This window comes from Panthera tigris, chromosome A2 (genome assembly GCF_018350195.1).
Source record: "Panthera tigris isolate Pti1 chromosome A2, P.tigris_Pti1_mat1.1, whole genome shotgun sequence".
NCBI lineage: Eukaryota > Metazoa > Chordata > Mammalia > Carnivora > Felidae > Panthera > Panthera tigris.
Window position 1 is genome coordinate 5,597,428 of NC_056661.1, and position 18,767 is coordinate 5,616,194.

The 18,767-nt window shown below is 51.5% G+C and overlaps 1 protein-coding gene across 1 annotated transcript; it reads right to left on the reverse strand.

The window, feature by feature from the left end:
* Positions 1-294: 294 nt before the first annotated feature.
* Positions 295-6,736, reverse strand: ANGPTL4 (angiopoietin like 4). The gene is made up of 7 exons (XM_042977279.1): positions 6,214-6,736; positions 5,906-6,016; positions 5,642-5,759; positions 3,289-3,402; positions 2,825-2,920; positions 2,439-2,720; positions 295-1,073 (listed from the first exon to the last, which is right to left on the reverse strand). The coding sequence occupies exons 1-7, from the start codon at positions 6,553-6,555 to the stop codon at positions 892-894; spliced, it is 1,245 nt and encodes a 414-aa protein (XP_042833213.1). The 5' UTR covers positions 6,556-6,736; the 3' UTR covers positions 295-891.
* Between the last annotated feature and the right edge of the window lie 12,031 nt (positions 6,737-18,767).

The following is an 18,767-nucleotide window of genomic DNA, read 5'->3' on the forward strand; positions in this document are numbered from 1 at the left end:
AGGGTTTCGTGGGTTGGTGCCCTGCGTCAGACTCTGTGCACTGACGGGAACGCAGCCTGCTTGGGATTTCCCTCTCTCCCTCTCTCTCTGCCTCCCCCCGCTGCTCATGCTCTAGCTCTCTCAAAATAAATAAATAAATAGATAAACTTAAAAAGGGGGGGGGCGGGGTTCTCATTTTCTCTATTACCTGCTTCTAGAAGGACTGAATGAGGGTCTTGGTTTTTGAAAAACAAAAATTGAGATCCACATCGTGAAATAATAAATGGAGGAAATTGAAATCAGTTGTAGGACCAATCGGCATTGTCCTCGAAGGACCTGGGAGTGTTCCCCCTCTACCCTGGGAACGTATTTATGTGGACTTTGAAACTGCCCACTTTTAAAACAAACCGGAGGACACAGGAGAACGAAATGTGCTGAGGTTGCTTTTATTGCAAGAATTGGGTGAGCTCCACCCGGATGTCATTGGCACCGGCTCATCCCACAGCACCCACACACGAGAGCACTGTGAGGGCACTGGGGGCCCACGGGAGCCCTGGTCCCCCAACCAGTCAATGTGACTGAATCCGCCGTCGAGGGCTGGCTCGGCTGCCCCCGAGTGGTCCCTCTGTGTCCTCGACTCCTTAGGCGGGCAAGAAGCGGGCCTCAATGCCCCTCCGTCTCACGCTTCCTGGCTCTGTGCCCTGCAACCCTGTAGCTCTGCCCTCAGAGGGTATCACCTGCACCCCGCCACTCAGAAAGGGGGCATCTCCAGTCGTGAGCATCTTCTCTGTCCGTGAGGCTCCAGATGGCCCCCGTCTCGAGCCCCTGCCTGAGCGGGGAGTGGCCACACACTGGGCCAGAGTCAAAGTCACTGTTGTCTACGAGCCTGGGAGCCAGGCCCCAGTGGGGAGGCTAGGAGGCTGCTTCAGCCGCTGTCGGCTGGATCAGCATTGTGGTGGCCTGCAGCGGGTAGTAGCGGCCCCTCCAGGTCTTCCAGAAGATGCCCTTCTTACGCTGCTGCCGCTGGTGTGGGATGGAACGGAAGTACTGTCCATTAAGGTTGGAATGGCCACAGCTGCCAAACCACCAGCCACCTGCCGGGGTCAGAGGAAAAGGAACTGGTCAGGCTGGGGTCCCTGTGCCTCCACGGAGGCTGGGACCGAGAGGAGGCTGGGTGTTGGACTGCACAAACTTTTTATTTTTTTTGTAATCTGTATTTTTGAGAGAGAGACAGAGCGTGAGCAGGGGAGGGGCAGAGAGAGAGGGAGACACAGAAGAATCCGAAGCAGGCTCCAGGCCCTGAGCTGTCAGCACAGAGCCCGACGTGGGGCTTGAACCCACAAACCGTGAGATCATGACCTGAGCTGAAGTCGGACGCTCAACCGACTGAACCACCCAGGAGCCCCGGACTTTATAAACTTCAGAGGGGAAAACTTTTCTAGTGATGATCACACGACGTCCTGAGGGACCCCAGGTTGTGACAAAGGAGTTTCAGGGGCTCTGGACCCCTTCCCAGTAACTACAGCTTTTGTGTCTGTGACTGTGACGAGTTACTGTTCTGTACCTGACACGTGGGAAACGTTTATTAAAGACTTTCTGGGGTGCCTGGGTGGCTCAGTCGGTTAGTGTCTGACTCTTGATTTCAGCTCAGGTCATGATCTCAGGGTTCGTGAGTTTGGGCCCCACATCTACACTGACAGTGTGGAGACTGCTTGGGATTCTCAGTCTCCCTTTCTCTCTCTGCCCCTCCCCTGCACATTCTCTCTCTCTCTCTCTCTCTCTCAAAATTAAACAAATATTTAAAAAAAAGACTTTCTATGATCATCGTCCATTTCTTCAACTTATATTTGATCAAACCATATAAAATTACTAGTATTCCATCATTTTTTGACCCACCAAAAAAGCAATGTCATATATTTCACTTTACAGAGCCTGGGTTCTGCCTCCAATTTCATTACAACAGGGTCGGGGGGCCTGGGTGGTCAATCTTGACTTCAGCTCAGGTTGTGATCTCATGGTTCATGAGTTCGGGCCCTGGGTCAGGCTCTGAGCTGACAGCAAGGAGCCTGCTTGGTATTCTCTCCCCCTCTCTCTCTGCCCCTCCCCCACTTGCTCTCTCTCTCGCTCTCAAAATAAATAAACTAAAAAACAAAAACAAAAGCCAACACAGGGTTTATCTTGGTGGCTGGGCCACATGCCGGCCACTATCCCACAAATGTCATCTCAAGGTAATCCTATGGAGTGGGCATTGTGGTCATACCCAGTTTAAAGACGGGGAAACCGAAGGTGAGACAGGGTAATAAGTCAGTTGCCCAAAGACACACAGGAAGTTAGGAGAAAGGGGGCAGAGAACGGACGGCATTTGGCACTGAAGGCAGGACAGGGAAACACAGAGGCAGAGAGAGGAGGTCTCGACCTCGTGGTGCAAGGCAGGACAGGGAGGCACAGAGCTTGCTCACCGGAGAGGCTCTTGGCACAGTTCTTGTCCCCACGGAGGTCGTGGTCTTGATCCCAAGTGGAGAAGGGCAGGGAGAGGCCATTGGGTGCCACAGTGGTAGCACCCAGTTCACTGGCCACGGGAGCTGTGAGCTGCAGGCTGTAGGCTGTGTCCTCACCACCCAGATAGACGGGGAACTGCAGAGACTCCGCATTGCCCTCCCAGTCCTGCAACTGCACAGCCAGGCGGCTGCCGCGGTCCCCCGTGATGCGGTGAACCTTCTCCAGGCCCAGCCAGAACTCACCTACAGGGGAGAGAGAGGCCCATCGGTGAGTCAGACCCACCTCCTCGCCCCCTCCTCCCCTCTCTGCCTCCGGCCCCCCCTCCCCCCCGGCTGGAAACACCCACCTTGGGGGTCTCCGAAGCCAGCCTTGTAAGCTTCCCAGGGCTGGTTAAAGTCCACGGAGCCATCCTGGCGCCTCTGAATTACAGTCCAGCCTCCATCTGCCCAGAGAGGTGCAATGACATCAGGAGGCCGCTTTTTGCAGGGGACCCCGACTTCCCATCTGGCTCTCAAACCCTAAACTGCCTCCAGACCCAGCGAGGGCCAAGGTCTTCTCATTCACCCCAGCAGGACTAGAGGAAGGTGGTTAAAGGTGGGCTGGCCAATGTGCAAGGGGCTCAGCCTAGACATTGTCCCAAGGCCCCAGGAGGGAGGAGAGGAGGGAGGGAGCGTTAGAAATCTAGGAAGTTTCTCTAGGTCCACTGAACCTGGCTCAAGCCTGGGTGGTGGCGGGGAGCTGCATTTGATTGGAATGGCAATAGGGCCCATGACAGGATGCAGGGCACCCCAGCGGGCCAGCACATCCTACCTGAGGTCATCTTGCAGTTAACCAGGAAGGGTGGGGACCCCTGAGGCTGGATCTGGAACAGTCCACTTTGTCGCTCTCCCTCTTCAAACAGCTCTTGGCAGTCCCTGGGCAGTCCTGAAGGGCAGGCAAAGAGAGGGGCGGGGAGACTGAAGCAGGAGGGGCCTCAGGAAACAGGCATGTTAGGGGCTGGGCAGTGGGTGACAGGGGACATGAGGGGGTAATCCTGGGTTCACAGCATCCCCTGTCCTGGATGGCCCCTGAGCCACCCACCATCCTTCCTCCTCCCACACTGCATTCTCACCTCAGGCCACACAGCCAGCCTTGTATCACACACCCTCCTGCCACAGGGACTTTGCACATGCCCGTCTCTATGCCTGCACATGCCAGTCACATGCCAGAGAGATCTTCCCTCAGGACTTTCTTGCCTCATTCTAAAGATCCCAACTTCTAAAAGGGATGCCTTCCCTGACCCCCAGACCAGGCCAGGCTCCCAAAAGAAGCATCGGGGACTTCCTGCCCACAACACTGGAGTCATCCAGTGGTCTCCCCGCCACTGAATGAGGATTCCATGGGGCCAGGGACAGAGTGGCTCTTTGCCCACAGTCTGGCACCAGTGCCCAGGTTAATCCTGGCCCACAGTAGGTGTTTAATAAAGACTGGAGGCATGAGTGATTGAGAAGCCGGGCCAGGGTGGAGAAAATAGGAGTGGGGCTGAGCAGAAGCTCTCTGTTGGGGGGGGGGGGGCGCGGCGCTCTGCATGAGGCTTGCAAGGCCAGGGGCCCCACCTGGGATCCCAGGTAAAGGGGAAGGCAGGACTAAGGAACCTAGGAGGAAGACAAGGGAGGGAAAGAGGAGGGAGGGATGGCTGGGCTGTGCCCAAAGGCTGTGAAGTCCCCGCCCCCAGTCGAGCCTGGAAAGTAGGGAAAAGGTCGCCCGGGGGAGGGGAAGTCCGCGCTGAAGGGTGGGGGCAAGGGGGATGGGGGCGGGCCCAGAGTGACTGGAGACATTTTCCGGCCCCTGGAGCAGCTCCCCTTTCCCCTACTTTCCTCCCTTCCAATCGGGGGACGGCACCCGGCCAAAACCACCAATGTGGCTTCCATTAGAAGGAGCTGTTTGTCTCTCCAGCTCTGAACCTTCCCCTACTTGGCAGGGCTGAGCCCCAGGTCTGGGAGTCCCCAAACCCACGCATCCCCCACCGTCACATCCCCCAGCCCAGACCCGCGCCTGCTGGCCTGCTCCAAAGCCCCTCAAGGCACAGGGGCAGGGAGGGGGTTGGGACGGTGTATGGACCCTTACAGGCCCGGTGAGGGAAGGAGGAAGAGTGGGGTAGGGCGGGGTGGGGGGGGGGGGGAGGAGGAAGAGTGGGGGAGGGGCAGCCCTCAAGACTAGGGAGCCGGCAGCGGGCAGCCAGCAGCCAGACCCAGGGTGTGAAGGGGGAATCCAAACTTTTACCCAGTTGGCTGTACACAGCCCCGGATGCCAGGCGGGGTGATGGGGTAGGAGGACTACAGGGAAGCCAGCCGGGTCTGGAGCCCCGAACTAAGGGTGGGGACAGAGACACCAGGAGCTGTGAGCCTGTGTCAGACACACGGAGACATGCTGGGGGGGGGGGGGGGCAGGCAGGAGGTCTGGGGCGATCTGGGATGCACAATGAAAGACCCAGAGCTTGTGCTGATGGCAAAGGCTCATTCTCTGCAGGAATCGGGGTGATCAGGGACTTCGGGGACCAAGAGGGGAGTAAGGCACCAGGTGTGGGGGGCAGGAGCCCTGGATTTGTTAGAGATGCAAAAGCGAGTGGTGTGTCTGGCCAGGGAGATGGGGGTTACCTGCCTCCTAGAGTTACACTCCAAGATACCATTGGGGGGGGAGCCCCCGCTCAGAATCCCCCTCCCAGGAAGCCATCGCTCTTCACCGTCAGAACTCCAGGCTCCATAGCTGTCACCCTCCTGTCCACCAGTGTGCCCTCAGAGAAGGTTCCAACCTTCAGGAAGGCGTCTCTGAGCTGCACCACCCCCTTCCCCACACCCCTGCAGCTCAAGTCCCTCCTGGACCCTCTTAAAGACCCCAAGCCCTGCTCCAGTTAGTGGCCAGCAGGGCTCCGGGGAAAGCCACTGGCTTGCCAGGAAGAAGGGTGGGGTGGCCTACCTGGTCAGGGTCAGGGATGATGAGGCGGGATGTGCCCTCATTAGCCCTTTACCAGAGACTAGTGAGCCCACAGGAACCCAGGGCCAGGTGGACAGGACAAGGAGGGGGACAGGAGTGGGGTGTGTGTGTGTGTGTGTGTGTGTGTGTGTGTGTGGTGGTGGTTGGGGGGAAGGAACTGCCAGAGGACAGCAGAGGGCTGGACACTCACTGTGCAGGCGGCTGATATTGTGAGCAGGGCCAACGAGCTGTGCCATTTTGGGTAGCCTCTTCTTCCTGCCAGGCTTGGCCATCCTGTGGCCCAGGTGCATGGGGGCCAGGAGGCTCACCTGGACAGGACAGGAGGAGGATGTCAGGTCTGGCTGGCTCCGGCCCCTCAACTTGCCTGGCTCTAGGTCCCCCCCTCCCCCCCCCCCCCCCCCCCCCCAGGACGAGCTTCGGCCTCCCTCCCGACCCCGGGGCAAGCATCAGGCACCTGGCTCTGCAGATTCTGGATTTTCAGGTGCTGCTTCTCCAGGTGCCGCTGCTGCTGGGCCACCTTGTGGAAGAGTTGCTCAATCCTGCCGTTCTGGGTCTTGAGCTGAGTCTGGGAGGGCGTGCGCACAGCACCGCGGTGAGGCCCCGGCCTTCTGCGGCCAGCCTCTCCATTCATCGTCACTCGTCTGGCCTTCCAGCTCTCCCTCCCGAGAGACCCGGGCAGGGGAGCCCAGGGAGTCCCGGATGCGTCCCCCCTCCCGCCCACACTCTCCGAGACCCGCAGGAGGGCAGCGGGAGCCCACGTACCTGCAGGCTGCCGAGGGTCTCGGGGGCAGCCTCGCCACTGGGGCCCAGACCCTCGGGCGCGCGCGGGGGCGCGGCGGACCCCCCGGACTCCTTGCAGGCCGCCCCGCACGCGCCCAGACGCCGCTCCAGCGCGCCCAGCCGCCCCTGGGTGCGCTCCACGTGCTCGCGCAGCCCGTGGCCCAGCTGCAGGAGCCCGTGCGCCAGCACGTTCACCTCGTCCCAGGACGCGAAGCGCGGCGGCTCGGGAGGCTCGGCGGGCGCCGCGCGGCCCTGCGCGCTCAGCAGCCCGGCGGTGGCGGCGCACAGCACCAAGGCTGCCGAGGCCGTCGGCGCACGGCGCATCCTTCCGGGTGGCCCGGACGCGGGAGCGCAAGGCGGAGGCGCGGGCCGGAGAGTCGAGGGCTGGCGACGCGGGCGTCCTGGCGGAGACTCACTGGCGTTCAGAAGCCGCAAGGAAGGCTCCGATCACAGCCGCCAGCCTTTGGGGCTTGGCTAGTCCCCGCGACGCCCCCTTTTTATAAGCCCGCGGAGAGAGGGAAAGGGGAGCCTCGGAGGCGGGGCGCAGGGAGTGCCGGGGGCGGGGCGTGCGGCCGGGGGTAGGGTTCTGGGAGCCAGCGGCCGGGGAGTCGGGGGTGGGGGGCGCCCTCGGGGTGCAAAACTCTGGCTCCTCCAGCAGGCCCTGGAGCGTCTCCTCTGCGGACCGTGGAAGACGTGACCCTCACGGGGGCCCCCTTCCAAACACCGGAATCCCAAACCCTCCACGCTGCACCCGCCGCGCTCAGCGGTACCCGTGACCCCCCACCCCCCTCCCCAAGTCGAAAGCTGGAGAGAGAGACGAATAAGAAAGGGCCCCGGTGCGCTGAGTCCAGCCAGGCCGGGCAGGCCCGGGACACCTGAAACATCCCCGCCCCCGGAGACTTCTCGGAGAGCAGCTCGCGACCAGGCTGGACGACCAGGGAGACGACTCTGGGCTCCCACGCTCCTTCCCGCTCAAGGATTCGTCACTGCAGATGTGTTTGTCGGATCCCCTGACGTCCCTCATCCCGCTTCCCACAACTGAGTGCCCCTTCGGGGTGGCTCCCGGTCTATCTTGTTAAGACTCCAGCTCAGGGCTCACTCCCCCGCTTGCCCCCCACCCCCACCCAGGGTCTGCAGTGTCGTGAGCCTTTTCCTGTATCAAAGCAGAAACCTCAGAACAGGAAGAGGTGATACACGGAAAGAAGGGCTCCTAACTCCTCATTCATTTATTCACTCATTCACTCATTCACTCATTCAACAAACAGTCCCTCTGTTCTGTAAGAGAGAGCCCAACACTCTGAGCCTGGGGTAGGGGCAAACTTGGAACAAAGGAAGAACTAAGGCTGTGGGGCGGACCATGTTCATTCCAAAAGGCTAAGCATTCGCTTAACAAACGTTGACTAAATTCCTCCCCTCCCTCCCGTCCTGCTCCACTATACTCTGTTGGGAAATTGAGGCTGGCAAAGAAAAACTTGCCTGCCAGGAAGAACCCCCAGGCAGGTTGGCTTGGCACACGGGGCGGCGAGAAGAACAGAGTTGACTCAGCAGGGCTCAGAGCCAGCTCAGTCTCTGGAATCTGAAACTGCATGCCCCGGGGCTGACGTGCGGGTCACCACTCATACACTTGGCCGGGCTGGATGCCAGGGCGGCTGATCCCGGCAGCAGTGACAGGCAGATGGGAAGGGCGGCAAGGAAAACCTCTGCATGGAGTAGGTCCAGACAGCCACCATCTGCCCTGGCAGCCCGCCTGTCCACCCCCGACATCCTGGCCTCTCTCTGAGGCGGTGACATAACTCTCAGGGTGTGCTCTTTTCTTCCGTGGCTTCTCGCCCTGAAAGAAATGATCAGTTACCTTCTCAACCTGACGGCCTTTTCTCTCCACTCACTTTTCAGGGGCTTCTTCCTTTGTGCCATGTTTCACAGGGCACAGAACCCGCCAGAAGCTTTTAGAGGCACCTGATGTGAACATGGCCCAGAAGAAATTTTCCAGGGACCCGGAGCTGGCTCTGGATTGCATTCTAAAAACTGTTCTGGGCTGCCTGGGTGGCTCAGTCGGTTGAGTGACCAACTTCTGCTCAGGTCATGATCTCACGATTTGTGGGTTCGAGCCCCGCGTCGGACTCTGTGCTGACAGCTCAGAGCCTGGAGCCTGCTTCGGATTCTGTGTCTCTGTCTTTCTCTTCCCCTCTCCGCCCCCACCCCCCACCCCGGTCTCTCAAAAATAAATAAATATATTTAAAAATTGTTTTAAATAATAAATAAAAACTGTTCTGTGGAACATACTCTCTGGCCCAGCAGTGACACTGTTGCTCTGATCAATTGTTTCTTTTTTTAAGCTTACTTATTTGAGAGAGAGAGCATTCTAAGCAGGTTCTGAGGTATCTGCAAAGAGCCTGACATGAGGGTCGATCCCACAAACCGTGAGATCATGACCTGAGCTGAGATCACCCAGACACCCTGATCAATTGTTTCTTGAGCACCTACTGGGACGGCTGCTGTACTGGGACCATAATGGTGAGTAAGACAGTCCTATCCAGCAGGTTGGCTACTTTGGTCAAAGCAAATAGCATTAGAAAGGTGACATATGAAACAAAAGAAAAAAAGGAAGGTGACATAGGGCCTGGAATCTCTCACCAAACCTGGGAAGCAGTGAAATGAACTTTTTTTTTTGCCTGTCTGTGGGCAGTTGAATCTCCCGACCTTTGGGAGATTTCAATCTGGCACCGTACGTGCTCTCATGAAGAGTGTCTTTAAGGGGCACCTGGGTGGCTCAGTTGGTTAAGCCTCCGACTCTTTAAAAAAAATTTTTTTTTTACATTTATTTATTTTTGAGAGACAGAGTGAGACAGAGCACAAGCAGGGGAGGAGCAGAGAAAGAATGAGGCACAGAATGTGAAGCAGGCTCCAGGCTCTGAGCCGCCAGCACAGAGCCCGACGCGGGGCTCGAACCCACAAACCGGGAGAACATGACCTGAGCTGAGGTTGGACACTTAACACGCTGAGCCATCGAGGTGCCCCCTGGCTCAGGTATTGATCTCAGGGTTGTGAGCTGGGGCCCACACTGGGCGTGGAGGCTACTTTAAAGAACAAAAAAAAAAGGAAGAAAAAGAAGTGTCTTTCCATCTGTGTCTCTAGAACCTGAGTTAGCAGAGGGGCCCAGTCCCTCTTCACTAATCCCTGAGCATTGGGTCTCCTGGTGGGTGAGTCAGGAAGGGTTGATCTGTTAGCAGACAGGCTGCTTAGGATAGAAATAGCGAACACCTACTGTGTCCTTCATTTATGCCGAGTGTTATGCTTTGTCCTAAAGTGATTATATGTTCGCTTAATCCTAATAGCAACGCCAAATGAGTTGGGAACTCTTATTCTATTTTATAGGTGAGGACTAGATAAAAGAGAGATTAAGTGCTTGTTCAAATTCTCACAATTTTCCAGACAGAGCTAGGATTTGAAGCCGGGCTAGCCGACTCCCAACTGCGCTCTTGGCAGCAATGCCACTCTGCCTTTGTCCCTAGTAGCCCAGTGATCCTCGCCTCCTGATATCCATGCTCTTCTATGCTTCCCCCCCCTGGTGTAGGCGATAGGATATTATTGAGACGATGGTGTGTGCGACTTCCTAGGTTAGATCATAAAGAACGCGTGGCTTCTGTCTTGTTCTTTATTTTTAAAAAAATTTTTTAACATTTATTCATTTTCTTGAGAGACACAGATCACGAGTAGTGGGAGGGGCAGAGAGAGAGGGAGACACAGAATCCGAAGCAGGCTCCGGGCTCCGAGCTGTCCGCGCAGAGCCCCGCGACGTGAACTCATGAACCGTGAGATCGTGACCGGAGCTGAAGTCGGCCGCTTAATCGACCGAGCCACCCAGGTGCCCCTCTTTTTTTTTTTTTTTTGTAAATTTTTAAATTTTGAAATCATTTCAACTTACAGAAATGTTGCAAGAAGACGTCATGGGCGTCCTGTATACTCTTCATAGAGATTCACCAATTGTCAACTTGTTCCACTAGGTTTATTGTTCTATCTATAAATTCCATGTACATATAGATATAGATATGTAACATACACACTATGTGTGTGTGTATATATATATATATATGTATACATGTATGTACACACACACAAATATTTTGAGAGATGCATATAACAAACCTTTATGGAGACATATTATAATATACACGTTTATCTGTAGAGAGCTACATATGTATATAGATAACATAAACAGAGACATATATAATGCACATATATAATACACACACATATATGTAGGGATGTATTCCTATACACAGATATACGTATAACACAAACTCCATATGTATATGGAGAGAGTCACCTGCACCACAACACTGTTTGCGACGTCAGGAAATGTGACCTTGACACATTGCCGTTATCTAATCTATAGTCCATATTCCACCATATCCTTTACAGCCGTGTTTTCCACCGGGATCCCATCCAGGATCATGCACAGCATTTTATTTCTGTCCCTTTAGCTCCCTTAATCTGGAACGGCTCCAGGGTCCTTCTCTGTCCTTCACAGCATCGACATTTTTGAAGTGTACACACCAGTTATTTATAGACTATCCCTCACTTGCATTTGTCTGATGTTTCCTCCCGATTAGACTTTTTTTTTTTTGACAGCTATATTTTGTCCTTCTCTGTGCCTAGCAGGAGGCCCGTGATGTCTGTCTGCCCCTTACTGGCACTGTTAATTGTGATTTTTAAAAATTTGTTTATTTTTGGAGTGCCTGGGTGGCTCAGTTGGCTAAGCGTCCAACTTCGGCTCAAGTCATGATCTCGGGGTCCGTGAGTTCGAGCCCCGCGTCAGGCTCTGTGCTGACAGCTCGAAGCCCGGAGCCTGCTTCGGATTCTGCGTCTCCCTCTCTCTATGCCCCTCCCCCGCTCATGCTCTGTCTCTCTCAAAAATAAACATTACAAAATTTTTTAAAATTTTGTTTGTGTTTAAATGTTTATTTATTTATATTTTTTTTACAGTTTATTTATTTATTTATTTGAGACAGAGAAAGCACAAGCAGGGGGAGCAGCAGAGAGAAGGGGAAAGAGAATCCCAAGCAGGGCCCAAACTCAGGAATCCTGAGATCATGACCTGAACCCAAATCAAGAGTCGGCCACTCAACCGTCTGAGCCTCCCAGGGGCCCCTAAATGTTTATTTGTTTTTGAGAGAAAGACAGAGCGTGAGCGGGGAAGGGGCAGAGACAGAGAGGGGGACAGAGGAACTGAAGCAGGCTCTGTGCCGACAGCATAGGGTCCAATGTGAGGCTCGAACTCACGAACCATGAGATCATGACCTGAGCCGAAGTTGGGCACTCAACCTGCTGAGCCACCCAGCTGCCTCCCAGGTTTGCTTTTTTATTGAGGTATAATTGACGTATAACCTTATCTTAGTTTCAGGTGTGCAACATCATGATTCCATATTTGTATCTATTGTGAAATGGTCACCACTGTAAACTGATTACCATCCTTCACTCTACATAGTTATAAAACCTTTTTGTTCTGGCGATGAGAACTTTTAAGATCTACTCTCTTAGCTTTCAAATATGCACTACAGTGTTATTAACTATAGTCACCATGCAGTACCTTATATCCCCAGGATTTATTTATTTTATAACGAATTTATTCTAAAACTGAAAGTTTTCTCTAATTGTGATGATTTTAACCACTTAAATTTTCTAACTTTACTTATTTATTTTGAGAGAGAGAGAGAGAGAGTACACGCGTGGGCAGAGAGAGAGAGAGAGAGAGGGAGAGAATCCAAGCAGGTGCACCATCAGCACCTGTCCCGACGTGGGATTCAAACTCATAAACTGTGAGATCATGACCTGAGCCAAAATCGAGAGTCAGATGCTTAACCCACTGAGCCACCCAGGAACCATTTGACCATTTAATTTTAATACTGGATGGTCAGTCATGGGGGAAGCATGAGAACCTAGGAGAGCCCAGAAAAGGGAGCAGTCCCATCGGGCAAGGCTTCCTGGGGCAGAGGCCCGGAAGCTGACGATAGTAAGATCAACCCGATGGGAGACGGTAAGGAATGAATGACCCAGATTGGGGGAAGAGTGTGAAAAATGCACTATAGCCTGGGACACGTGCCCAATCCGTCCCAGATGAGACCAGAGGGACACGGGAGCTATGTATGCGGACCCCCCCAAGGGAGGTTGCTGGCCTGTGTCTGGGAAATGACCCCCACCACCTCTAGCCCCTGTTCATGCCCTTTCCTGCCAGCCTCTAGTCATATCCAGGTCACCAGGAAAGGTCAGCCAGAGAGCAGCAGGCTCAGAGGCTCAGGGAAAAAAGGATGAGTCAGATTGTGGGCTGGGTCCCCAGAAAGGGCTGGGGCAGACTGCACCCTGCCTCACAGTCCTAGTCTGGGAGCTTGTGTGCACATGAACCTGGGCAGCCTTTACATCGAGGGCCAACAACTTTGAACTCCCTAAAGAAGAAATAATAACCATAGCCGTGCATGTTTATTTAAAGATTTCATTTTCTGGGCGCCTGGGTGGCTCAGTCGGTTAAGCATCCGGTCCGACTTCAGCTCAGGTCCTGCTCTCACGTTTCAGGGGTTCAAGCCCTGTGTTGGGCTCAGGGCTGACAGCTTGGAGCCTGGAGCCTGCTTCGGATTCTGTCTCTGTCTCTCTCTCTGTCCCTCCCTCTGTTCACACTCTCTGTCTCTCTGAAAATCAATCAATCAATCAATCAAAAAACAATTGTTATGAGGGGAACACCTGGGTGGCTCAGTTGGTTGAGCACCTGACTTGATTTTGGCTCAGGTCATGATCTCACCATTGTAAGATTGAGCTCTGCATTGGGCTCCAAGCTAAGCACGGAGACTGCTTCGGATTCTCTCTCTCCCTCTCTCTCTCCTCCTCTCCTGCTCATGCTCTCTCTTTCTCAAAATAAGTTAATAAATATTTAAAATAGTTGTTATAGGGACGCCTGGCTGGCTCACCAGTAGAGCCTGCAACTCTTGATCTCAGGGTGGTGAGTTGAAGACCCATGTTGGGTGTGGAGCCTACTTTTAAAAAAAGGGGGGGGGGCGCACCTGGGTGGCTCAGTTGATTAAGCGTCTGACTTGGGCTCAGGTCATGATCTCCCAGTCCATGAGTTTGAGCCCCATGTCGCGTTGTGCACTGACAGCCCGGAGCCTGCTTCAGATTCTGTGTCTCCCTCTCTCTCTGCCCCTCCCTGACTCACACTCTCTCTCTCTATCTCTCTCAAAAATAAATAAACATTAAAGAGAGAGAGAGAGAGGTCCTGGGCAGCTCAGTTGGTTAAGCACCCAACTTCAGCTCAGGTCATAAACTCATGGTTTGTGGGTTCAAGCCCCGCATCAGGCTCTCTGCTGTCAGCACAGAGCCCCCTTCAGATCCTCTGTCTCCCCTACTCTTTGCCCCTCCCCTGCTGCGTGGAGGGCTCTCTCTCTTCCTCTCAAAAATAAGTAAACATTTAAAGAGAGAGAGAGAGAAAAAAAATAAGAAATTGTTACAGACAGAGGCCCCTGGGTGGCTCAGTTGGTTAAGCGTCCAACATTTGATTTTGGCTCAGGTTGTGATCTCACACTTCAGGAGTTCAAGCCCCATATTGGGCTCTGCACTGACATCGTGGACCCTGCTTGGTATTCTCTGTCTCCCTCTCTCTCTGCCTCTCTTTCTGTCTCTCTCTCTCAAAAATAAATAAATAAACTGAAAACAGTTGTTATGGATAAAATGTTGTGTTCCCTTACAATTCATTTGTTGAAGCCCTAACCCCCGCAGTGTGATCAGTGTGTTGGTACTTGGGATGGGGGCTTTCCCGGGTGATTAGGTTGTGAAGCATTGGTGCTCTTATAAAAAGAGATACATAGAGACACACATGAGGAGGAAGGGAGGAAGTGGTTGCCTACAAGCCACGAAGAGAGCTCTCCCCAGGAACCGAATTCACCAGCATCTTGATCTTGGACTTCCAGCCTCCAGAACTGTGAGAAATAAAGATCTGTTGTTTAAGCCACTCATCCTGTGCCATTTTGTTATGGCAGCCAAAGATGATGACTACAGCATGCTGAAGTGTAATCAACGTGCCACAATCTGGTATGTTTCAAGGGCACAAGGTAATTGACATTGATACATATACATATACACACACGCCTGTGAGACTATCACCATAATCTGGGTAATGGACGTATCTGTCACACCCAAAACCTTCCTTATGCTTCTTGGGAACCCTTCTCACTGGCTTTTCCCACTTTTCCCACATACTCAGGACCTGTTTTCTATCGCTACAGGTTACATTGCTTTTTCTAGAATTTTGTATCACTGGAATCACGTAGACTAATTTTTTTTGGGGGGGGGGTCTGGCTTCTTTCACTCAGCATGATTACTTTGAGATTCATCCTTGTTGGAGCGTGTATCAGTAATTTATTTTTTTATTTAATTTGTAGGCTCCAAACCCAGGATGGAGCCCAACGCAGGGCCTGAACTCAGGACCCTGAGATCAAGACCTGAGCTGAGATCAAGAGCTGGACGCTTAACCAACTGAGCCACCCAGATGCCCCTGTAGTGTATTTATTTTTAATGCTAATGCGAATAAAGCACAGTATCATTATCCATTCATCTGTTGAAGGACATGTGGGTTATTTCCCACTAAATAAAGTTGCTATGGACATTCATGTACAAGTTTTTGATTGGATAACGCTTTCGTTTCTTTTGGGGGAATTTTTTTAAGATTTTATTAAAAAATTTTTTTTAATGTTTATTTATTTTTGAGACAGAGAGAGACAGAGCATGAACAGGGGAGGGGCAGAGAGAGAGGGAAACACAGATTCTGAAGCAGGCTTCAGGCTCTGAGCTGTCAGCACAGAGCCCGACACGGGGTCTGAACTCACGACCATGAGATCATGACCTGAGCCGAAGTTGGACGCTTAACTGACCGAGCCACCCAGGCGCCCCAAGATTTTATTTTTAAATAATGTGGGGCTCTACTGACTGAGCCAGCCAGGTGCCCCAGGGAATTTATTTTAATTTCAAATTTGAATTTGAATTTCCGTAGAACTCCTGTTCCTTATCTGCTCAGTTCCCCTCCCTACCACATACAATCACTGTCAGCAACAATATTTTGTACTCTATCTTTCTTATGTTTATTTAGACAGATATAAACAACACCTCCAAGCCCTTTTTACACAGAAGATAGTACATTGCATGCACTGTTTTGTATCTTATTTGTTTTCCTTTATTTATTTATTTACTTATTTATTTATTTTTATTTATTTAAATGTTTATTGATTTTTGAGAGAAAGATACAGAGCATGAGCGGGGGAGGAGCAGAGAGAGAGGGAGACACAGAATCCCAAGCAGGCTCCAGGCTCTGAGTCGTCAGCACAGAGCCCAATGGGGGGCTTGAACTCACAAACTGTGAGATCGTGACCTGAGCCGAAGTCGGACGCCCAACCGACTGAGCCACCCATGTGCCCCCAAAATAAAACCTTGTAAAAGAGAGAGAGAGAAAGAGAATTAAAACACATTTCAGAAGGCCTTGGGGGAGGAGTTAAGATGGGCTAGAAGTAGGGGGACCCTGGGCTTTTCTTGTCCCCCAAACACAACTATATTGGGGTCAGATCACTTGGCACACCCAGGAAATTGATCTGAGGACCAGCAGAAGGTTCTCCACGGTTAGAGGGTGACGGCATGGCAGGTATGGGGCTTATTCTAACAAGGAATCAAAGCACACCCAGGTAAAGGTCCAAACACTCCCCGCTCCAAGCAAGGAGGAGCTGCGCAGAGGACCGACCAGTGGGAAAAAACAGCCAAAACACACAGCATAGAGCAGAAACACTTCCTGGAGTGTTTGGCCCCCTTCCTGGACAGTGTATGGCCCAATGAGACCCCCTCTTTGAAAACTTTAAATTCAAGTTTAAGCTTTTTTTCAGAAAGAGACAGAGCATGTGAACAGAGGAGAGGGACAGAAGGAGAGAGAGAGACAGAGAGAGGGAGAGAGAATCCCAAGCAGGCTCCACACCCAGAGAGGAGCCTGATGCGGGGCTCAATCCCATGACCCTGAGCTGGTGACCTAAGCCAAATTCAAGAGACAGACGGTTAACAAGCTGAGCCACCCGGGTGCCCCGACCCCTTTTTGATATAGCGCTACTCTCAGGTACGGGAAACATAACAAGCTTTCAAAACATGCAAAAGACAGAAACTTAGCCAAAATGACAAGATCGAAGAATTCTCCCCAAAAGAAAAGTCAAGAGGAAATTACTGCCAGGGACTTGCTCAAAACAGCCCTAAGCAATACACCCGAACAGGAATTTAGAACAGTCGTAAGACTATTAGGTGAGCTTGAAAAAAAGCATGCAAGACACCAGAGAAACCCTTGCGGCAAAGATCAAAGGCCCAAAAACTAGTCGGGATGAAATAAAAAAGAAGTGTTGTAACTGAGGTGCAAAAACGACCGGACACAATCACAACGAGGATTGAAGAAGCAGAGGAGACAATATGTGATATAGAAGATGAAATTATGGAAAATAATGAAGCTGAAAAGAAGAGGGAAAGAAAGCTGTTCAATTGTGAAGGTAGACTTAGGGAACTTAGTGATTCCATAAAATGGAACAATATCAATATCATAGGAGTCCCAGAAAAATAGCAGGAAAAGGGAGCAGAAAAGTCATTTGGACAAATTATAGCTGAGAACTTCCCCAATCTGGGGAAGGAAACAGGCATTCAAGTACAAGAGGGACAGAGAACTCCCCTCATAATCAACAAAAACAGGCTAATACCACAACATATCACAGTGAAACTTGAAAAATACAAAGATAAAGACAAAAATGGAAAGCAGCTAGGGACAAACAGTCCTTAACCTACAAGGGTAGACACATAAGGTTATCAGCAGACCTGTCCACTGAAACTTGGCAGGCCAGAAGGGAGAGGCAGGAAATATTCAACATGCTGAATGGGAAAAATATGCAGCCAAGAAATCTTTATCCAGCAAGGCTGTCATTCAGAATAGAAGGAGAGATAAAGAGTTTCCCAGGAAAACAAAAACGAAAGGAGTTCATGACCAGTAAACTAGCCCTGCAAGAAATTGTAAGGGGAACTCTGAGTGGAGGGGGAAAAACAACAACAACAACACCAAAGCAATAAGACTAGAAAGGACCAGAGAACATCATCAGAAACACCAAATGTACAGGTAACACAAATTAATATCTTTTAATAATCACTCTACATGTAAATGGACTAAATGCTCCAGTCAAAAGACAGAAAGTATAAGAATGGATAAAAAACAAGATCCATCTATATACTGCCTACAAGAGACATATTTTAGACCTAAAGACACCTGCAGGGGAGCCTGGGTGGCTCAGTTGGTTGAGCGTCTGACTTTGGCCCAGGTCACGATCTCATGGTTCATGACAGCTCAGAGCCTGGATCCTGCTTCCCATTCTTCTCCCTCCCTCTCTGCCCCTCCCCTGCTCACACTCGGTCTCTCTCTCTCAAAAACGAATAAATGTTAAAAAAAAAAAAAAAAATTAGGGGCGCCCGGGTGGCTGAGTCAGTTGAGCGTCCGACTTCGGCTCAGGTCATGATTTCACGGTTCGTGAGTTGAAGCCCCGCGTCGGGCTCTGTGCTGACAGCTCAGAGCTTGGAGCCTGCTTCAGAATCTGTGTCCCCCCCATCTCTCGGCCTCACCCCTGCTTGTGCTCTGTCTCTCTCTGTCTTTCAAAAATGAATAAATATTAAGACAAATTTTTTTAAATAATAAAAAAATTAAAAAGACACCTGCCGACTGAAAGTGAGGTAATGGAGAACCATCTATCACACTAGTGGACATCAAAATGAAGCTGGAATAGCCATACTTATATCAAACAAACTAGATTTTAAAACAAAGACTGTAACAAAAGATGAAAAAGGGCATTATACCATAATTAAGGGGTCTATCCATCAAAAAGATCTAACAACAGTAAATATTTATGCCTCCAATTTGAAAGCACCCAAATATAAACCATATGATCCTGTCAATAGATGCAGAAAAAGCATTCGACAAAATACAGTATCCATTCTTTAAAAAAAATTTTTTTAAATGTTTATTTATTTTTGAGAGAGAGGGAGAGACAGAGCGTGAGCAGGGGAGGGGCAGAGAGAGAGGAGACACAGAATCTGAAGCAGGTTCCAGACTCTGAGCTGTCAGCACAGAGCCCAACGCAGGGCTCGAACTCACAAACCACGAGATCATGACCTGAGCCGAAGTCGGATGCTCAGCCGACTGAGGCACCCAGGCGTCCCCAGTATCCATTCTTGATAAAAACCCTCAACAAAATAGGGATAGAGGGAACATATCTCAACATCATAAAGGCCATATATAAGACACACAGCTAATATCATCCTCAATAGGGAAAAACTGAGAGCCTTTCCCCTATGGCCAGTGATGACATAGGTGACATAAGTCAGAAAAGACAGTGATGTCCACTCCCACCATGACTATTTAACATAGTACTGGAAGTCTTGGCCTCAGCATTTAGACAACAAAAAGAAATGAAGGGTATACAGATTGTCAAGGAAGA